This window comes from Bombina bombina, chromosome 2 (genome assembly GCF_027579735.1).
Source record: "Bombina bombina isolate aBomBom1 chromosome 2, aBomBom1.pri, whole genome shotgun sequence".
NCBI classification, from domain to species: domain Eukaryota; kingdom Metazoa; phylum Chordata; class Amphibia; order Anura; family Bombinatoridae; genus Bombina; species Bombina bombina.
In genome coordinates this window covers 1,297,014,761-1,297,037,188 of record NC_069500.1, presented here as the reverse complement: position 1 = coordinate 1,297,037,188, position 22,428 = coordinate 1,297,014,761, and the positions used below count along the sequence as shown (strand labels likewise).

General features: G+C 40.4%; 1 protein-coding gene across 2 annotated transcripts in view; it reads right to left on the bottom strand.

Moving 5' to 3' along the window:
* RAB28 (RAB28, member RAS oncogene family) overlaps nt 1–22,428 on the bottom strand; it is a 751,991-nt gene that overhangs the window by 642,411 nt on the left and 87,152 nt on the right. For both annotated transcript variants that reach the window (XM_053704135.1, XM_053704136.1), the window contains exon 2: nt 1,811–1,907. In XM_053704135.1, the coding sequence (XP_053560110.1) occupies nt 1,811–1,907 (97 nt within the window). The remainder of the gene's footprint in view (nt 1–1,810; nt 1,908–22,428) is intronic.

The window sequence follows — 22,428 nt, the reverse complement described above, 5'->3', positions numbered from 1 at the left end:
AACTACCCCTGGCTTATGTGCAACCCAGATATAATAGTCATCATTTGGATTGTTTATATTAAACCTGGTGATTTGGAACTATGCTTTTCATGATATAGTGCCGAGCTTGTTGTTTACACCTTGCCCCTAGATTGATAGGAGTTATTTAAATTGATATGCACTATTATCTGCTTGCACAATTATTAGTGTATTGCTTGCTAATGCTGATTATATGTACTGTATAAATAAATGTGTAAGGCTTTGTCCTGTTATTGATATACAGTCCTTAGCGCTTTTTGATTTTGTTTTTATTGTTTTTTTATATTTTTAATGAATTGTGAAAATATGTACCAGATTCAGCCTTTATAAGTATATATTCGTTATTTTTAGAGCAGACTAGATATTTCCCCTAACCTTATAGCTTGTTATTTACCATTGCATATAGATATTCAAGATATTTTTATGTTAGAATGAAGTCAAGGGTTACTTTATTGAGATGGTAGAAAACCCTTAGCATTGGTGAAGAGCTAACAAAGATAAATATCCCACTTTGGTGAAATTGGCAAAACCCTACTTATACACCTCAACAGCCTTTTTTCTGCTGCAGGAAATACAGCTACAGAGAACCAGCCTTAGCCAAAAGCATGTGGACATGTTGAGATTTTTGCATTTCAATGCAAAGTTGCTGAAAGAGTGAATAAAAGAATGCTATTAACAGTGATAGTCTAATTTTTTCTAGTTCTACCTCTTTTCAAACAGTTTGTGGTTTTGTTTTGTTTAATTATAAAACGGTGCTCTGCTGCTTAAAAATTTAAGAAACAGTTGTGTTAATGTATATATATATATAGATAGGCTAAGGAGCAACAAAGTACTAGTGGAGTTAGCTACTGATTGGTGACTGCACATATATGCCTCTTCGTCACTGGCTCACCAGATGTGTTCAGCTCGTTCCTAGTAGTGCATTGCTGCTCCTTCAACAAAGAATACCAAGAGAATTAAACAAATCTGAAAATGGGAGTAAATTAGAAAGTTATTTCAAACTGTGTTCTTTTTGAAACATGAAAGAAAAAAAAATTGACTTTCATGTCTGTTTACGTTAAATCTAAATATTACTAAAGTCTCATGATATTAAATGGTACATACCTCAACCTCATGTAAAGGGAACGTTAACAGAAAACTAAAAGTAAAATAACATAAAAATGAACATTTTATAAATTAACATTGATTTAAAAATTATTCACATTCATAAAAATGTATTGTAAAAATGTCGGTTTTGGCCTGCAACGCACTATATACAAGTCTGCCTGGCAGAAAAATGGTTAACCAGCTATTCGTATTTCCATTCTCCTTCAACCATCTAAATGGTTCTATTGCCCCAAGACGAGAAACATCTTGAATGCTCAAACTGTATTTTTATGAGCGTCTTGGGACACTAAATTTTAGTGGTCTATTAAATGCCAGCAATTTCATGCTGCCTTGCATAAAACAGCATTCACATATTAGAACACAGTGGTTACATAGCTATATTATAGTTTATTTTACGTGTAAGAGATTAGCAATTCACCTTAAAAAACGTAATGCTTTTCTTCTTAGAAATAGATTTTCAGTTAGGTTGGTGTACGTATTATTGCAAAGAAAACTACTATTGTATTGGATTAAAAACTACATTGCACAGATGACTCCAATAATTAACCAGCAGAAACATTACAAAACAATGACAAATGACCGTGCAGTGTGCTGTCAATCATAATGCAGGGGAGCTTTCTCCCCAGAAAATAAATAAAATCATAAGCACGGCATGTATTTTACCGACAAAGCTGAACACCTTTACCTGGCAGGGTTATCCTTTTCAGAAAGAAGTCCAGTCCTACTGTTTGTTTGTACTGTTTTCCAAATGATTCCTGAGCAAACCGCATGGCCAAAGACGTCTAAAAGAAAATGTGTGAAATATTCGCATTTAAAAAGTTTGGTCTGGCAGTTAAAAAAATAAATAAATGAAATAAAAAAAATAAGGCGTACTTAACTAACCCCCAATAACTTCTGTGAATGAAGTATTAGATAGTATTACAATTAGGATCTGTGTTTGGCTTTCAGTTACTCAGCCAAGTAGCGCGTGTTTCTCCCCCCATTGCCAACACCATTGAAATACCTTTTAAATTTGTGTGATACCCTAAGGACTTTACTAATCTAATACAACAAGAAAATAAATATTCTAATATAAATGTGTTTCACATCTGTCGCTAAATTATATAAAACCATTAAAGGCTGAGATTCTAATTAATACCACGCAGAACCAGTTTTTACTCCTTGACAAAAGTTGTTTTATACTTGTGAGCTCGTTACATTTAAAACACTAACCACAGTGCTTTTTACCTACAGCAGCAACAGGTCAAAATAAGAGGGGGGGGGGCTGCCTACATGGAGATGTTTCACAAAAAAAAAAAATATTCAAAAGGTAGAGACCAGGCATCATTAGAAACTACCAATGTAGGCAAGAATTGGAAACCAAATGTTGGAGGTCCCATTCAGAGGGGTTTAGGGCCTATATCTTGGCCCATAGCTGTCCTCAAGTAGTGTAGAAGCTATACACCCACCAACACCGAATATGGATCAACACAACCATAAGAAAGAACTTATATAAATAAATGGATCCAGATTTAGTGCTCTGATATGGCTTAGGCAACAAACGAAAAAAAAAATGCTGAGCAAAGTGCAGCATGTATGTTCAATTATTTAAAATAGGGATTAAACCCAAAATTAAAAAGGGACAGTAAAGCCACAATTAAACATTCATGATTAAGATAGAACATATCATTTTAAACAACTTTCCAATTTACTTCAATTCTCAAATTGTCTTTGTAACCTTTATTAAAGAATAAAACTAGGTAGGTTGTTTGCCACTATGTAAAACTGTGCTATGGACATTTTTGGAAATACTGCTGCCAAATAGCTAAACAACTTCAAATTAATCTTTAACGAAGGATAAAAAAAGAACAAGAATAGTAGTAAAATTGGAAAGTTGTTTCGAATTCCATGCTCTATCTAATCCATTTTAGTTTAATTTTGAATTTAATGTCCCTTTAAGATGTGGTTACGTTACAGGATAATATACAGTACATTGTCATAAATACAGACATTTGTACTTCTTAAAGGGACAGTAAAGTCATAATTAGACATTCAATATTCAGATAGAGCTTACAATTTAAAAAAAAAAATAGTATTTATAGTATTTCTATTTAATTTGCTTCCTTCTATTGTTATCCTTTGCTGAAGGGTTTATCTAGGTAAGCTCAGGAGCAGCAAAAAAAAACCTAGGTTCTAGCAGCTGATTGGTGGCTGCATATATACACCGATTGTCATTGGCTCACCCCATGTGTTCAGTTAGAAACCAATAGTGCATTGCTGCTCCTTCAACAAAGGATACCAAGAGAATTAAACAAATTTAATAATAGAAGTAAACTGAAAAGTTGTTTAAAATTGTATTCTCTACCTAAATCATGAATATAATTTTTTGGGTTTATGTCCCTTTAACCCTTTAACGACCAAGGACGTGTCAGGCACGTCCTACAAAAAGTGTTCGTTAAAGGGATAGTAAAGTCCAAATTAAATTTTAATGATTCAGATAGGACATGTAATTTTAAACAACTTTCTAATTTACTTTGATCATCAAATTTGCTTTGTTCTCTTCTAATTCTTAGTTGAAAGCTAAACATAGGTAGGCTCATATGCTAATTTCTAAGCCCTTGAAGGCTGCCTCTGCATTTGAAAGTTTTTTGCCACTAGAGGGCGTTAGTTCATGTGTTTCATATAGATAACACTGTGCTCATGCACGTGAAGTTATTTAAGAGTCAGCGCTAATTGCCTGAAATGCAAGTCTGTCAAAAGATCTGAGATAAGGAGGCAGTCAGCAGAAGCTTAGATACAAGGTAATTACAGAGGTAAAAAGTGTATTTCTATAACAGTGTTGGTTATGCAAAACGGGGGAATGGTTAATATAGGGATTATCTATCTTTTTAAACAATAACATTTTTGGTGTTTACTATCCCTTTAATTGTGATCGCTTCCAGCCGCTTTCAAGGTATTGCAGTGATGCCTCGATATTAAGGCATCACTGCAATACCTTTTTAAGCATCCAATGCAGAGAGAGCCACTGTGTGGCCCTCTCTGTATAGGCCAGCGATGGTGCAGATCGTTGGGGGGTGGGAGAGAGGTGGGTGGGTGGCCCATAGCTGGAGCAGTTGCTTCTCAGGTGGATCCGGTTCTGGTATTTCCGAAATGGCGTCGGAAGCACACAAGGGGGCGGAGCGTGCGCACGCTACTTAGTCTATTAGTCAATCCTGAAGTTCAATGCAATGGGAAGGATGCAGAGGGAGAGGGGGATAAGACTTGAGGAAAAGGGATCGGGGGGTAGGGTATTGAGGGGGGGGCAGCTACACTATAGAAAAATGAAAATAAAAAAATAAATAAATAAAACCTAATTTATTTATTTTTAGCAAACTGGGTACTGGCAGACAGCTGCCAGTACCCAAAATGGCAGCAAATAGAGGGGGGAGGGTTAGAGAGCTGTTTGGGGGGGAATCAGGGAAGTTGGGGACTAAGGGGGTATCTTACACTGAAGAATATATAAAAAAAGAGCCTTTTTTATTTTAGTACTGGCATACTTTCTGCCAGTACTTAAGATGGCAGTGACAATTGTGGGGTGGGGGAGGGAAGAGAGCTGCTTGAGAGGGGTCAGGGAGGGATCAGGGGCTGGAATGTGTCAGTTGGGAGGATGATCTCTACTCTAAAGCTAAAATTAACCCTACAAGCTACCTAATTAACCCCTTCACTGCTGGGCATAATACAAGTGTGGTGCGTAACTGCATTTAGCGGCCTTCTAATTACCAAAAAACAATGCCAAAGCCATATAGGTCTGTTATTTCTGAACCAAGGGGATCCCAGAGAAGCATTTACAACAATTTATGCCATAATTGCACAAGATGTTTGTAAATAATATCAGTAATAAAACCTAAAGATAGTGAAAAAGTTAACAATTTTTTTTATTTGATTGCATTTGGCGGTGAAATGATGGCATGAAATATACCAAAATAGGCATAGATCAATACTTTGGGTTGTCTACTAAAAATATATATTTACATGTGAAGGGTAATTCAGGGATTGCTGACAGATATAAGCTTTCCAATGTAACTATCGATAATTAAAAAAAAAAAAAAAAAAGGTTTGGCAATAGCAAAGTGCTACTTGTACTTATTGCCCTATAACTTGCAAAAAAAGCAAAGAACATGTAAACATTGGGTATTTATAAACTCAGGACAAAAACATAATTTATGTAAGAACTTACCTGATAAATTCATTTCTTTCATATTGGCAAGAGTCCATGAGCTAGTGACGTATGGGATATACAATCCTACCAGGAGGGGCAAAATTTCTCAAACCTCAAAATGCCTATAAATACACCCCTCACCACACCCACAATTCAGTTTTTAGGAATAGCCAAGTAGTAGAATGAGCTGTGATCCTATGAGGTGGGGACTGTTTTGCCTCCAAATAAGCTTTATGAATCAAAAGCTTTAACCAAGATGCCAAAGAAAAGGCAGAAGCTTTCTGACCTTTCCTAGAACCAAAGAAGACAACAAATAGATTAGAAGTCTTCCTGAAATCTTTAGTAGCTTCAACATAATATTTCAAAGCTCTTACAACATCCAAAAAATGCAAAGATATTTCAAAAGCATTCTTGAGATTAGGACACAAGGAAGGAACAACAAATTTACCTACTAATGTTGTTAGAATTCACAACCTTAGGAAGAAATTTAAACAAAGTCCGCAAGACAGCCTTATCCTGATGGAAAATCAGAAAAGGAGACTCACAAGAGAGAGCAGACAATTTGGAAACTCTTCTAGCTGAAGATATAGCCAAAAGAAACAACAAGAACGTAGTTTAATGTCCAAAGAAGGCATAGGCTCAAAAGGAGGAGCCTGCAAAGACTTCAAAACCAAATTAAGACTCCAAGGTGATATAATAAAAGGCTTGATATGAACCAAAGCCTGAACAAAACAGTGAATATCGGGAAGCTTAGCAATCTTTCTATGAAATAAAACAAAGAGCAGAGATGTGTCCCTTCAAAGTACTTGCAGACAAAACTTTATCCAAACCATCCTGAAGAAACTGTAAAATTCTAGGAATTCTAAAAGAATGCCAGGATAATTTATGAGAAGAAGATCTTGAAATATAGGTCTTCCAAACTCGATAATAAATCTTCCTTGAAACAGACTTACGAGCCTGTAGCATAGTATTAATCACTGAGTCAGAGAAACCTCTATGACTAAGCACTAAGCGTTCAATCTCCATACCTTCAAATTTAACGATTTGAGATCCTGATGGAAAAACGGCCCTTGAGAGAGAAGGTCTGATCTTAGAGGAAGTGGCCAAGGCTGGCAACTGGAAATCGAACAAGATCTGCATACCAAAGCCTGTAAGGCCACGCTGGTGCTTTCAGAAACACATACGATTGTTCCATAATGATCTTGGAGATCACTCTTGGAAGAAGAACTAGAGGCGGAAAGATATAAACAGGTTGGTAAAACCAAGGAACTGCTAAAGCATACACCATCTCCGTCTGAGGATTCCTGGACCTGGACAGGTCCCTGGGAAGTTTCTTGTTTAGATGAGAAACCATCAGATCTATTTCTGGAAGACCACACATCTGTACAATCTGACAAAATACATCTGGATGGAGAAACCACTCCCCCGGATGTAAGGTCTGTGGCTGAGATAATCCGCTTCCCAATTGTCTACACCTGGGATATGTACCGCAGAAATTAGACAAGAGCTGAATTCTGCCCAAGAAAGTAGCTTAGATACTTCTTTCATAGCTAGGGGACTGAGTTCCACCCTAATGTTTGACATATGCCATAATTGTGATATTGTCCATCTGAAAACAAAATAAATGGTTCTCTCTTCAACAGAGGCCAAACCTGAAGAGCCCTGAAAATAGGAGTTCTAAAATATTGATTGGTAACATCGCCTCTTGAGGTTTCCAAACCCCTTGTGCTGTCAGAGATCCCCAGACAGCTCCCCAGCCTGAAAGACTTGCATCTGTTGTGATCACAGTCCAGGTAGGACGAACAAAAGAGGCCCCTTGAATTAAATGATGATGGTCTAACTACCAAGTCAGAGAGAGTTGAATGTTGAGATTTAAGTATATCAATTGTGATATCCGAGTATAATCCCTGCACCATTGATTCAGCATACAAAGCTGTAGAGGTCTCATTTGAAAAGAGCAAAGGGGATCGCGTCCGATGCTGCAGTCATGAGACCTAAAACTTCCATGCACATAGCCACTGAAGGGATTGATTGAGACTGAAGGTTTCGACAAGTTGAAACCAATTTCATTTGTCTCTTGTCTGTTAAGGACAGAGTCATGGACACTGAATCTATCTGGAAACCTAAAAATGTGACCCTTGTCTGAGGAATCAAGAAACTCTTTGGTAAATTGATCCTCCAACCATGTCTTTGAAGAAACAACACTAGTTGATTTGTGTGAGATTCGGCTAAATGTAGAGCTAGAACCAAGATATCGTCCAAATAAGGCAACACCGCAATACCCTGTCCTCTGATTACAGATAGAAGGGCACCGAGAACCTTCGAAAAGATCCTTGGAGCTGTTGCTAAGCCAAATGGAAGAGCGACAAATTGGTAATGCTTGTCTAGAAAAGAGAATCTCAGAAACAGATAGTGGTCTGGATGAAAGATATGCATCCTGTAAGTGTATCATGGACAAATAATGACCTTGCTGATAAAAGGTAAAATAGTCCTTATAGTCACCATCTTGAAAGTTGGGACTCTTACAAAATTATTCAAAAACTTCAGATCCAGAACTGGCCTGAATGAATTTTCTTTCTTTGGGACAATGAATAGATTTGAATAAAACCCAAAACCCTGTTCCTGAAACGGAACTGGTCTTATTACCCCTGAAAGCTCTAGATCTGAAACACTTTAGAAAAGCCTGAGCCTTCACCGGATTTGCTGGAACGTGATAGAGAAAGAATCTACTCACAGGAGGTCTTACTATGAATCCTATTCGATACCCTTGAGAGACATACTCTGAACCCACTGATTTTGAACAGAATCTGCCCAAATGTCTTGGAATAATTTCAATCTGCCCCTCACCAGCTATACTGGATCGAGGGCCACACCTTCATGCAGACTTGGGGGCTGGCTTTGGTTTCTTAAAAGGCTTGGATTTTTCCAACTTGAAGAAGGTTTCCAATTGGAACCAGAGTCTTTAGGGGAAGGATTGGTTTTCTGTTCCTTGTTCTGTCTAAAAGAACGAAAACGATTAGAAACTATAGATTTACCCTTTGATCTTTTATCCTGAGGCAAAAAAACTCCTTTCCCCCAGTGAGAGTTGAGTGAGAGTCCCCTAATACAAAAAAGTGAAAATTAGATGTTGACGGAACAGCAACAGGTAATGTAACAGTACTAAAGGAAATTTTATCTGCATTAATAAGTTTGACATGACATGCAATACAAATAACAGCTGGAGAAACAGATACCAAAAGTTTATAGCAGATACACTTAGCTTGGTAGCTCCAGCATTGTGCAGTGATTTTCCTGAAGTATCTTCTGACTCAGTTGCAACGTGGAACATCTTGCAATATGTAAAAGAAAAAAACAACATATAAAGCAAAATTGATCAAATTCCTTAAATGACAGTTTCAGGAATGGGAAAAAATGCCAAAGAACAAGCTTCTAGCAACCAGAAGCAATAAAAAATGAGACTTGTGGAGACAAAAGTGACGCCCATATTTTTTCGCGCCAAATAAGACGCCCACATTATTTGGCGCCTAAATGCTTTTTGGCGCCAAAAATGACGCCACATCCGGAACGCCGACATTTTTGGCGCAAAATAACGTCAAAGAATGACGCAACTTCCGGCGACACGTATGACGCCGGAAACGGAAATAGAATTTTTGCGCCAAAAAAGTCTGCGCCAAGAATGACGCAATAAAATGAAGCATTTTCAGCCCCCGCGAGCCTAACAGCCCACAGGGAAAAAGTCAAATTTTAAGGTAAAAAATGTTAAATTAAAATGCATTATCCCAAATATGAAACTGACTGTCTGAAAAATAAGGAAAGTTGAACATTCTGAGTCAAGGCAAATAAATGTTTGAATACATATATTTAGAACTTTATAAACAAAGTGCCCAACCATAGCTAGGAGTGTCACAGAAAATAAGACTTACTTACCCCAGGACACTCATCTACATATAGCAGATAGCCAAACCAGTACTGAAACGAGAATCAGCAGAGGTAATGGTATATATAAGAGTATATCGTCGATCTGAAAAGGGAGGTAAGAGATGAATCTCTACGACCGATAACAGAGAACCTATGAAATAGACCCCTTAGAAGGAGATCACTGCATTCAAATAGGCAATACTCTCCTCACATCCCTCTGACATTCACTGCACGCTGAGAGGAAAACCGGGCTCCAACTTGCTGCGGAGCGCATATCAACGTAGAATCTAGCACAAACTTACTTCACCACCTCCATCGGAGGCAAAGTTTGTAAAACTGAATTGTGGGTGTGGTGAGGGGTGTATTTATAGGCATTTTAAGGTTTGGGAAACTTTGCCCCTCCTGGTAGGAATGTATATCCCATACGTCACTAGCTCATGGACTCTTGCTAATTACATGAAAGAAAAGAACATCTCCAAGAGTGAGCCCAGTTCACAGAGACCCAAAGGAGCTTAAACAGAGAAGGAGGCCACGCCTATACCAAGCGAAACCCGGGATAAGACCGGGCACAGAGACAGAAAAGACCTCTCTCCAATATCCTGCAAGCACGGAATGCAACTGAAGAGGCAAAGTCCTCCCAGTGTCTAACCATAGAATACCAAAGCATTTGCCATGAAAAGTGTGTAATACACCCAGGAGAAAAACTCCAAGTTTAAAAACACATAACAGGACGAGACAGAGGGTACTTACGAGGCGGAAGAAGCAGTCAAGCAAGAAACAGATCGCAAAAGCAACCCCCAGACAGAGGGCACGCTCCAGGCAACCTAAGTCATTGGACCTACACACAGGTCTCTAAAAAGGAGAACACAAAACCTCAATTGAGGCCCCCGAGAAGGGGAGTATATCCTCAGAAGCCGAAGGAAGAGTAAACCCTCTTTTGAAATCAATGGAACAAATTGAAAAGAAAATCTATACCCTAGCAGACTGAGCTAACTGGATAGACTCAACATGGCTCACAAATCCAGAGGAGTCTGCAACCTGAATACAGTTCCTTAGACCGCTCGGCCATCCTGACCAGCAGACCCACACCCATCTGGACCAACCCAGCCTCAGTGATCTAAAACAGGGGAACAAAAAGGATCCCGAAACAGGTACAGGAACGAGTGTAAGGATGGCACAGCTATCCCCACAGGGTACAAGTACAACTAGACTCTGAAACAGACAACAAGGCCGTAGACCTAAGGATCTATCAAAATAAAGGCCCGACAATTCTGACTTGGAGCCAGCAAGACCCCAGGGGGAACCAATCCCACCTTTCCGCCTCCGATCCAGGAGAAGCCGCAGCAAGGACTATATCTCCATAGGGAGGAGAATATCCCCTAAAGGAAAGGGATGATGCCGGAAGGGCAACAACTGTCCTAAAGGCCCAAAATCACAAGCTAATGGGAAGAGAAATTCCCAACACAGATGTCCTAGAAAAGGACCCCTCTACAAGTAGCTTCCCAAGCAGAGGCACAGCCAACCCATTAACCTGCAGAGCAGGGAATCCACGGGGACCCTGGCAAGCTGACCAGGGGAATGCAACCCTAAGGCGCACCGGAATTGGACATCCAGCACCAGCAGCGTGGTATGAACCAACAACCCTTGAGGCGCAAGCCACACAGCTAACCACCAGATGACATGGGCTATTCTGTGGCAAAGAGTAAAATAATACTCCGAAAACCTGGCCAACCATGACCAAGTTAGGTATATGGACCAAGGACATAGCCCAAGTTCCCACTACTGTGGAACACCCTGACCAGCCCTGAGATGCAAGATTCCAAAACCACCCAAGACTGGGTCAGGAGAAAGCCAAGCAAAGCTACAGCAACCGGAAGTCTCAGGGAGAAAAACAGGTCCAGGCACCTAATAGTTCAGGCAAACCTTACCCTAGAACTAAACACCCCAGCTGGCCAAAAAGCCAGACACAAGGGATATGGATGCATACCCAGAGAATCCGGATAGCGAAAAGAACTCTAAAGCCCCGACCAAAGGAAGGAACCACCCCTAGCTAAAGTCCAACCCTCCAAGGAGCAAGGCTAGAAGTCGTATGAAGAGAATTCTCAGAGCCTCAGAACAACCAAGGGATACCTTGAGGTAAAAAAAAATCCTACTAGCAGGACTAGTCTCCCTATCACCTCCGCATAAGTAGAGGACACAAGGAAGAGAAAGGCACTAAGCCTACCCAGCTCCGGAAACCCCGAGCTAAACAAAGTCACTGCAGGGAACAACAATAACCCGGAAACACAGATCCCTAAAAGGAGATCCAACTCACCCGGAGACAATGGAAGAAGACCCAAAGGTCTCTTATAACTCAGACAGACAGTACACGTCAAAGAGTAAGAGTACTATAAACAGCTTACGCGTATACCTGCAGGTGTCAAGAGCTGCAATTGGTTTCAAACTGCAAACCTTCCGCATGCTAGACAGCTATCCTGTACAAGCTGTTGGATCAAGCCCAAAAGGACAAATCCAGAGGCCTAAAACTGAAGGCCAAACTGCTCAAATGCAGTAAGGGGCATTAAGCCCTCCAACCCTCCACCACATGGGGGAGGAAAACTCTAAGTTCTGATGAAATCAGATGTTAGATAGAATGACGCAGCGGAAAAAACTCCACTGCCGGCCATCTATGACTGAAGGCTATAAGGACTGAAACAATTTGTGGGGATATTTTCCCAAAATTCAAATCTAGCTGCTGGCAAAGGGTACAACCTTTTAAACCTAGAAGAAGGAATGAAAGAAGTACCAGGCTTAATCCATTCCATAGCAATCACATCAGAAATAGCATCAGGAACTGGAAAAACCTCAGGAGTAACCCCAGGAGGTTTATAAACAGAATTTAAAGGTTTACTAGTTTTGATATCAAGAGTACTAGACTCCTCAATATCTAAAGTAACCAACACTTCTTTTAACAAGGAGCAAATATACTCAATCTTGAAAAGATAAGTAGATTTGTCAGTGTCAATGTCTGAGGTAGGATCTTCTGAATCAGAGAGATCCTCATCAGAGGAAGATATTTCAGTATGTTGTCGGTCATTAGAAATTTCATCAATTTTATGAGAAGTTTTAAAAGACCTTTTACGTTTATTAGAAGGCGAAATAGCAGACAAAGTCTTCTGTATCGCATCAGCAATATAACTTTTCATATCAACAGGGATATCATGTACATTAGATGTTGAAGGAACAACAGAAACTGTACTAGTACTGATGGAATCGTTTACTGCGTGCAAAAGCTTATCATGACAACTGTTACATACTACAGCTGGAGATAAAATCTCAGCTAACTTACAACAGATACACTTAGCTTGGTAGAACTGTGATCAGGCAGCAGGGTTCTAACATTTGCTTCTGAGACAAGATCAGATTGAGACATCTTGTAAAAGGTAAAAGAAAAAAACAACATTAAAGCAAAATTTACAATTTCCTTATATGGCAGTTTCAGGAATGGGAAAAAATGAAAACAGCATAGCCCTCTGAGCATATAGAAGGCAAGAGGCATATAGGAAGTGGGGTGAAAAATAAACTAAAAAATTTTTTTTGCGCCAAGTATGATGCACGACGCAAAAGGAAGTTGCAAAAATATTTTGGCGCCAACATCCGGAAAATGACTCAACTTGCGTCATAACAGACGCAACATAGTGCAAGGAAACCTGGCGTCAACTAAGATGCCGGAAATTATGAACTTGAGTCATGAAAGACGTACCTTTGCGGCAAAAAAATTCTCGCGCCAAGAATGATGCAATAAATACCAGCATTTTGCACCCTTGCGAGCCTAATTTTGCCCTGGCACCAGACCTGAACCTCTACCCAATAAAAAAAAAAAAACCTGCTTCGTCCGAAACTGAGAAAAGTTTAAGAGGAAAAGCCCCAAAGACACTGACTCGCAGTCAGTCCAGGAGCCAAACTAGAGACCGCAAACGGATTTGACTGAGCCAACAGTCCTCCAAGAGACACCGTCCCCCAAGATACTTCTCAGAGCCTCAGAACAACCAAGGGATACCTTGAGGTAAAAAAAAATCCTACTAGCTGGACTAGTCTCCCTATCACCTCTGCACAAGCAGAGGACGCAAGGAAGAGAAAGGCACTAAGCCTACCCAGCTCCGGAAAACCCTGAGCTAAACAAAGTCCCCGCAGGGAACAAACATCACCCGGAAACACAGATCTCTAAAAGGAGATCCAACTCACCCGGAGACATTGAAAGAAGACCTAAAGGTCTCTTATAACTCAGACAGACAGTACACGTCAAAGAGTAAGAGCTGTATCTAGATACACTATAAACAGCTTGCGCGTACACCTGCAGGTGTCAAGAGCTGCAACTGGTTTCAAACTACAAACCATCCGCATGCTAGGCAGCTATCCTGTACAAGCTGTTGGATCAAGCCCAAAAAGACAAATCCAGAGGCCTAAAAATGAAGGCCAAACTGTTCAAATACGGCAAGGGGCATTAAGCCCTCCAACCCTCCACCACATCGGGGAGGAAAACTCTAAGTTCTGTTGAAATCAGATGTCAGATAGAATGGCGCAGCGGAAAAAACTCCCCTGCCCGGCCATCTATGACTGAAGGCTATAAGGACTGAAACAATTTGTGGGGATATTTTCCCCAAATTCTAATCTAGTTGCTGGCAAAGGGTACAACCTTTTAAACCTAGAAGAATGAATGAAAGAAGTACCAGGCTTCATCCATTCCTTAGCAATCACATCAGAAATAGCACCAGGAACTGGAAAAACCTCAGGAGTAACCACAGGAGGTTTATAAACAGAATTTAAATGTTTACTAGTTTTGATATCAAGAGACTAGACTCCTCAATATCTAAAGTAACCAACACTTCTTTTAACAAGGAACAAATATACCCAATCTTGAAAAGATAAGTAGATTTGAAGGTGTCAATGTCTGAGGTAGGATCTTCTGAATCAGAGAGATCCTCATCAGAGGAGGATATTTCAGTATGTTGTCGGTCATTAGAAATGTCATCAATTTCATGAGAAGTTTTAAAAGACCTTTTACGTTTATTAGAAGGTGGAATAGCATACAAAGCCTTCTGTATCATATCAGCAATATAATTTTTCATAGCAACAGGGATATCATGTACATTAGATGTTGAAGGAACAACAGAAACTGTACTAGTACTGATGGAATCGTTTTCTGCGTGCAAAAGCTTATCATGACAATTGTTACATACTACAGATGGAGATATAATCTCAACTAACTTACAACAGATACACTTAGCTTTGTCCTTTTGGGCTTGATGAAACAGCTTGTACAGGATAGCCGTCTAGCATGCAGAAGGTTTGTAGTTTGAAACCAGTTGCAGCTCTTGACAGAACTGTGATCAGGCAGCAGGGTTCCAACAGTTGCTTCTGAGACAGGATCAGATTGAGACATCTTGTAAAATGTTATTTGTAAATTCCCTATGGCCTCTAGGGAGAGAGGGGGGTTTTTTGGGTTTGGCCCCTGGTGACCTATTGCAACAAACCTAAGTGTTAACAATGGGTAGTGCCTTATGCCAAATAGTACAAAAAGTTTTAATAAGAAGGACAGGAAAGGTGAAGCATATTGGGCACACTTGTTGGGGTCAAAGCCAATGCTGTATTGATGGTGTGGTGTGTCGTGTATTTATTAAAACTTAACTTTTATATCAATTATAGTAAAAAAAGAGAGAGTGGAATTTTCCACCAGTGAGGATAAAATAACAAACAAATAAATAAAATTGTGTCAGAGTGATACTCAGTACGCAAGAGCTCCTCTCTAGTGTGACACAGTGATCAGTCTGTATCAGTGTGTCCGGTTGGATAGCTAAAACACAATAGGTATGAGTATCCTTAACTGTATGCTTTTGACAGATAGTATGAGTGCCAATATCATCAGTGATGTTAATAAAATATATCACATTATTCTTATCTATTCAAACCCTTCTTTATTTCCACATATTGACATTCTATTATTAAATCTGGAATGTTGTACTTGTCAAAACCACTGTTGGGGTTATATGTGGATACGATGTTATCACAGCGTGATCAGTATATTATATATGTCCAAGGTGTTTATACTGTTGGTTGGAAAGGATATATTTATATGATATATTTATCTTATACTATTCCACTTAGAGTCTTCCCCAATAAACCAAATTCTCAATTTGTTATGTTTAGGGTATTCACCCAAGTCAAATGTGTGGGTTTATGCAGGGGAGCGTAGGATTCTAAATATATTTATTTCACAATCATGAAAAACTATGAAAGCTTGTATGAAGCGATTAGCCTAAGTTTATCTGCTCCAACATCATAAGACTAGAAACAGCCTAAGTCAATAAAGTATTGAGGCTAAATATCGCTCAAACAGGCGAGCACTAGTGGAATTGTTTACAAAATAGTTTCCAACATTAAGTGGCACTGCAAGAAATTAACTATAACGATAGCCTAGGTTTGAGCAAAATGCTCCAACAAAGTCAGGCTAAAAGCAGCCTAAATCAGTGACATTACAGGCTAATTATCGTTAAAGTAGATTAGCAGTAGTTTAAATTTTTAAGTTAAGGATAAGGTGCCTAAAAGAGGCCAACAATTAAAGCTAAAACAACCGGACTGTAGGAGAGGAACAGTGAGAACGCCTGACGCGCGTTTCACAACTGCTTTTTCAGAGGCATATATATATATATATATATATATATATATATATATATATATATATATATATATATATATATATATATGCCACTCACTTGATATTTTCTCTTTTTTTTTCGGAACATTCTCTATAAACCCTAGAGATGGATATGTGTGAAAATCCCAGTAGATCAGCGTTTTTTTTTAAATACTCAGACCAGTCCGTCTGGCACCAACAACCACGTTCAAAGTCACTTAACGGACCATTTCTTCCCCATTCTGATGCTCACTTTGAACTTCACCACGTCTAGATGCCTAAATGCATTGAGTTTCTGCCATGTGATTGGCTGATTAGCAATTTCTGTTACCAAGCAATTGAACAGGTGTACCTAATAAAGTTATGCAGATGTCTGAGTGCCTTGAGTACCCAGGGTTGCGAGTTTTGCAAGGTCATAAGATGTGTACCTGCTCAGGTTTGACAATGCAGCCCATTTTTTGTGTTTTGGATGTGTCTAGGGAAATTTCAAAAGGTGTGTGACACTCTTGTTTGTATCTGAACTGCAGGGAAAAAAAAAAAATCTATCAGATACACAGCACATCTTCCAATACTTTTATTTGATATTTAATTAAACACTTTTACAAATCATTAGTTAAGTTTTGTGAGTTTGCCCAGAGTAGTGCAGTTGAACCTGTGTTCAAATAAATTGTTTGTATCTCAGTTCGTCTGTTTCATTGTTGTATTGTTTTAAGTTAGGGACTCAGGGTGGAAGAGACCTTGTAGTGATCCTTGGCCTAGCAACATTTGGTCAAATGTTGTGACTAACAGTCCCACTTTGCTTTTACTCTAGCTGTGCCCTTGCAAGGGAATGTTCTATGTGTTTGTGTGCGTGCTTCATAGAAAATGTTGCCAGCTTGGTGGCATTATAAAGTGGCCAAGTGGAAGCAGTTCAATACTTTGCAATATAATAAAAAAATTTGTTATTTATAAATAAAAGTTATTTAACCTTTTAAGCCCGTTACAACGTTCTATTCTGACTTTAGCGCTGTTAGGACGGAATATAACGTCCTAGCCGTTTGGCTGTCCTGAAGGCAATGGCGCTTCCAGGATGGGAATATTCTCAAAGCATCTAGTGCAGATCTCGCCGATTTCAAAGGAACTGTAAACACATTGTAATTTAAGACATTTCTGTTGTGTTGCTGTAGAATAACATTTCAGCCAAGTCAAAACATGTTAAAACAAATTAACATCCTTTTTACTGCAATTACTTTTAAACAGCCAAACTCCACCCCCATTTTGTTTATTTGGAGGAATCAGTCTGGGTTTCAACAGACTATAATTAGGGTTGCCACCCAGCTGGTATTTTACCGACACAGCTGGTAATCAGAGATTAGGAGCCGGAATGAGTAAAAACAGAATTTATGCTTACCTGATAAATTACTTTCTCCAACGGTGTGTCCGGTCCACGGCGTCATCCTTACTTGTGGGATATTCTCCTCCCCAACAGGAAATGGCAAAGAGCCCAGCAAAGCTGGTCACATGATCCCTCCTAGGCTCCGCCTTCCCCAGTCATTCGACCGACGTAAAGGAGGAATATTTGCATAGGAGAAATCATATGATACCGTGGTGACTGTAGTTAGAGAAAATAAATCATCAGACCTGATTAAAAAACCAGGGCGGGCCGTGGACCGGACACACCGTTGGAGAAAGTAATTTATCAGGTAAGCATAAATTCTGTTTTCTCCAACATAGGTGTGTCCGGTCCACGGCGTCATCCTTACTTGTGGGAACCAATACCAAAGCTTTAGGACACGGATGATGGGAGGGAGCAAATCAGGTCACCTAGATGGAAGGCACCACGGTTTGCAAAACCTTTCTCCCAAAAATAGCCTCAGAAGAAGCAAAAGTATCAAATTTGTAAAATTTGGTAAAAGTGTGCAGCGAAGACCAAGTTGCTGCCTTACATATCTGCTCAACAAAAGCCTCGTTCTTGAAGGCCCATGTGGAAGCCACGGCCCTAGTGGAGTGAGCTGTGATTCTTTCAGGAGGCTGCCGTCCGGCAGTCTCATAAGCCAATCGGATGATGCTTTTAAGCCAAAAAGAGAGAGAGGTAGAAGTTGCTTTTTGACCTCTCCTTTTACCAGAATAAACAACAAACAAGGAAGAAGTTTGTCTGAAATCCTTTGTAGCCTCTAAATAGAATTTTAGAGCACGAACTACATCCAAATTGTGTAACAAACGTTCCTTCTTTGAAACTGGATTCGGACACAAAGAAGGCACGACTATCTCCTGGTTAATATTTTTGTTAGAAACAACTTTCGGAAGAAAACCAGGTTTAGTACGCAAAACCACCTTATCTGCATGGAACACCAGATAAGGAGGAGAACACTGCAGAGCAGATAACTCTGAAACTCTTCTAGCAGAAGAAATTGCAACCAAAAACAAAACTTTCCAAGATAATAACTTGATATCAACGGAATGTAGGGGTTCAAACGGAACCCCCTGAAGAACTGAAAGAACTAAATTGAGACTCCAAGGAGGAGTCAAAGGTTTGTAAACAGGCTTGATTCTAACCAGAGCCTGAACAAAAGCTTGGACATCTGGCACAGCCGCCAGCTTTTTGTGAAGTAAAACAGATAAAGCAGAAATCTGTCCCTTCAAAGAACTAGCAGATAATCCTTTCTCCAAACCTTCTTGAAGAAAGGATAGAATCTTAGGAATTTTTATCTTGTTCCATGGGAATCCTTTAGATTCACACCAACAGATATATTTTTTCCATATTTTATGGTAGATTTTTCTAGTTACAGGCTTTCTAGCCTGAACAAGAGTATCAATGACAGAATCTGAGAACCCTCGCTTTGCTAAAATCAAGCGTTCAATCTCCAAGCAGTCAGTTGGAGTGAGGCCAGATTCGGATGTTCGAACAGACCTTGAACAAGAAGGTCCTGTCTCAAAGGTAGCTTCCATGGTGGAGCCGATGACATATTCACCAGATCTGCATACCAAGTCCTGCGTGGCCACGCAGGAGCTATCAAGATCACCGATACCCTCTCCTGTTTGATCCTGGCTACCAGCCTGGGAATGAGAGGAAACGGTGGGAACACATAAGCTAGGTTGAAGCTCCAAGGTGCTACTAGTGCATCCACTAGAGTCGCCTTGGGATCCCTGGATCTGGACCCGTAGCAAGGAACCTTGAAGTTCTGACGAGACGCCATCAGATCCATGTCTGGAATGCCCCACAATTGAATTATTTGGGCAAAGATTTCCGGATGGAGTTCCCACTCCCCCGGATGAAATGTCTGACGACTCAGAAAATCCGCTTCCCAATTTTCCACTCCTGGGATGTGGATTGCAGACAAGTGGCAGGAGTGAGTCTCCGCCCAATGAATTATTTTGGTCACTTCTTCCATCGCCAGGGAACTCCTTGTTCCTCCCTGATGGTTGATATACGCAACAGTCGTCATGTTGTCTGATTGAAACCTTATGAATTTGGCCTTTGCTAGCTGAGGCCAAGCCTTGAGAGCATTGAATATCGCTCTCAGTTCCAGAATATTTATCGGGAGAAGAGATTCTTCCCGAGACCAAAGACCCTGAGCTTTCAGGGGTTCCCAGACCGCGCCCCAGCCCACCAGACTGGCGTCGATCGTCACAATGACCCACTCTGGTCTGCGGAAGCTCATCCCTTGTGACAGGTTGTCCAGGGTCAGCCACCAACGGAGTGAATCTCTGGTTCTCTGATCTACTTGTATCGTCGGAGACAAGTCTGTATAATCCCCATTCCACTGACTGAGCATGCACAGTTGTAATGGTCTTAGATGAATTCGCGCAAAAGGAACTATGTCCATTGCCGCGACCATCAAACCTATTACTTCCATGCACTGCGCTATGGAAGGAAGAAGAACAGAATGAAGTACTTGACAAGAGCTTAGAAGTTTTGATTTTCTGGCCTCTGTCAGAAAAATCCTCATTTCTACGGAGTCTATTATTGTTCCCAAGAAGGGAACTCTTGTTGACGGGGATAGAGAACTTTTTTCTACGTTCACTTTCCACCCGTGAGATCTGAGAAAGGCCAGGACAATGTCCGTATGAGCCTTTGCTTGTGGCAGAGACGACTCTTGAATCAGTATGTCGTCCAAGTAAGGTACTACTGCAATGCCCCTTGGTCTTAGCACCGCTAGAAGGGACCCTAGTACCTTTGTGAAAATTCTTGGAGCAGTGGCTAATCCGAATGGAAGTGCCACAAACTGGTAATGCTTGTCCAGAAAGGCGAACCTTAGGAACCGATGATGTTCCTTGTGGATAGGAATATGTAGATACGCATCCTTTAAATCCACCGTGGTCATGAATTGACCTTCCTGGATGGTAGGAAGAATTGTCCGAATGGTTTCCATTTTGAACGATGGAACCTTGAGAAACTTGTTTAGGATCTTGAGATCTAAGATTGGTCTGAATGTTCCCTCTTTTTTGGGAACTATGAACAGATTGGAGTAGAATCCCATCCCTTGTTCTCCTAATGGAACAGGATGAATAACTCCCATTTTTAACAGGTCTTCTACACAATGTAAGAATGCCTGTCTTTTTATGTGGTCTGAAGACAATTGAGACCTGTGGAACCTTCCCCTTGGGGGTAGCTCCTTGAATTCCAGAAGATAACCTTGGGAGACTATTTCTAGCGCCCAAGGATCCAGAACATCTCTTGCCCAAGCCTGAGCGAAGAGAGAAAGTCTGCCCCCCACCAGATCCGGTCCCGGATCGGGGGCCAACATCTCATGCTGTCTTGGTAGCAGTGGCAGGTTTCTTGGCCTGCTTACCTTTGTTCCAGCCTTGCATTGGCCTCCAGGCTGGCTTGGTTTGAGAAGTATTACCCTCTTGCTTAGAGGATGTAGAACTTGAGGCTGGTCCGTTTCTGCGAAAGGGACGAAAATTTGGTTTATTTTTAGCCTTAAAAGACCTATCCTGAGGAAGGGCGTGGCCCTTACCCCCAGTGATATCTGAAATAATCTCTTTCAAGTCAGGGCCAAACAGCGTTTTCCCCTTGAAAGGTATGTTAAGCAATTTGTTCTTGGAGGACGCATCCGCTGACCAAGACTTTAGCCAAAGCGCTCTGCGCGCCACAATAGCAAACCCTGAATTTTTCGCCGCTAATCTAGCTAATTGCAAAGTGGCGTCTAAAGTAAAAGAGTTAGCCAATTTAAGAGCGTGAACTCTGTCCATAATCTCCTCATAAGAAGAATCTTTATCGAGCGACTTTTCTAGTTCATCGAACCAGAAACACGCTGCTGTAGTGACAGGAACAATGCATGAAATTGGTTGTAGAAGGTAACCTTGCTGAACAAACATCTTTTTAAGCAAACCCTCTAATTTTTTATCCATAGAATCTTTGAAAGCACAACTATCTTCTATAGGGATAGTAGTGCGTTTGTTTAGAGTAGAAACCGCCCCCTCAACCTTGGGGACTGTCTGCCATAAGTCCTTTCTGGGGTCGACCATAGGAAATAATTTCTTAAATATAGGGGGAGGGACAAAAGGTATGCCGGGCCTTTCCCATTCTTTGTTTACAATGTCCGCCACCCGCTTGGGTATAGGAAAAGCTTCGGGGGGCCCCGGGACCTCTAGGAACTTGTCCATCTTACATAATTTCTCTGGAATGACCAAATTGTCACAATCATCCAGAGTAGACAACACCTCCTTAAGCAGAGCGCGGAGATGTTCCAATTTAAATTTGAATGTAATCACATCAGGTTCAGCTTGTTGAGAAATTTTCCCTGAATCTGAAATTTCTCCCTCAGACAAAACCTCCCTGGCCCCCCCAGACTGGTGTAGGGGCATGTCAGAACCATTATCATCAGCGTCCTCATGCTCTTCAGTATTTTCTAAAACAGAGCAGTCGCGCTTTCGCTGATAAGTGGGCATTTTGGCTAAAATGTTTTTGATAGAATTATCCATTACAGCCGTTAATTGTTGCATAGTAAGGAGTATTGGCGCACTAGATGTACTAGGGGCCTCCTGTGTGGGCAAGACTGGCGTAGACGAAGGAGGGGATGATGCAGTACCATGCTTACTCCCCTCACTTGAGGAATCATCTTGGGCATCATTTTCTCTAAATTGTTTGTCACATACATCACATCTAGTTAAATGAGAAGGAACCTTGGCTTCCTCACCATACAGAACATAGTCTATCTGATAGTTCAGACATGTTAAACAGGCAAAAACTTGATAACAAAGTACAAAAAACGTTTTAAAATAAAACCGTTACTGTCACTTTAAATTTTAAACTGAACACACTTTATTACTGAATATGTGAAAAAGTATGAAGGAATTGTTCAAAATTCACCAAAATTTCACCACAGTGTCATAAAGCCTTAAAAGTATTGCATACCAAATTTGAAAGCTTTAACTCTTAAAATAACGGAACCTGAGCCGTTTTTATATTTAACCCCTATACAGTCCCTGGTATCTGCTTTGCTGAGACCCAACCAAGCCCAGAGGGGAATACGATACCAAATGACGCCTTCAGTAAGCTTTTTCTATGTATCTGAGCTCCTCACACATGCATCTGCATGCCTTGCTTCCC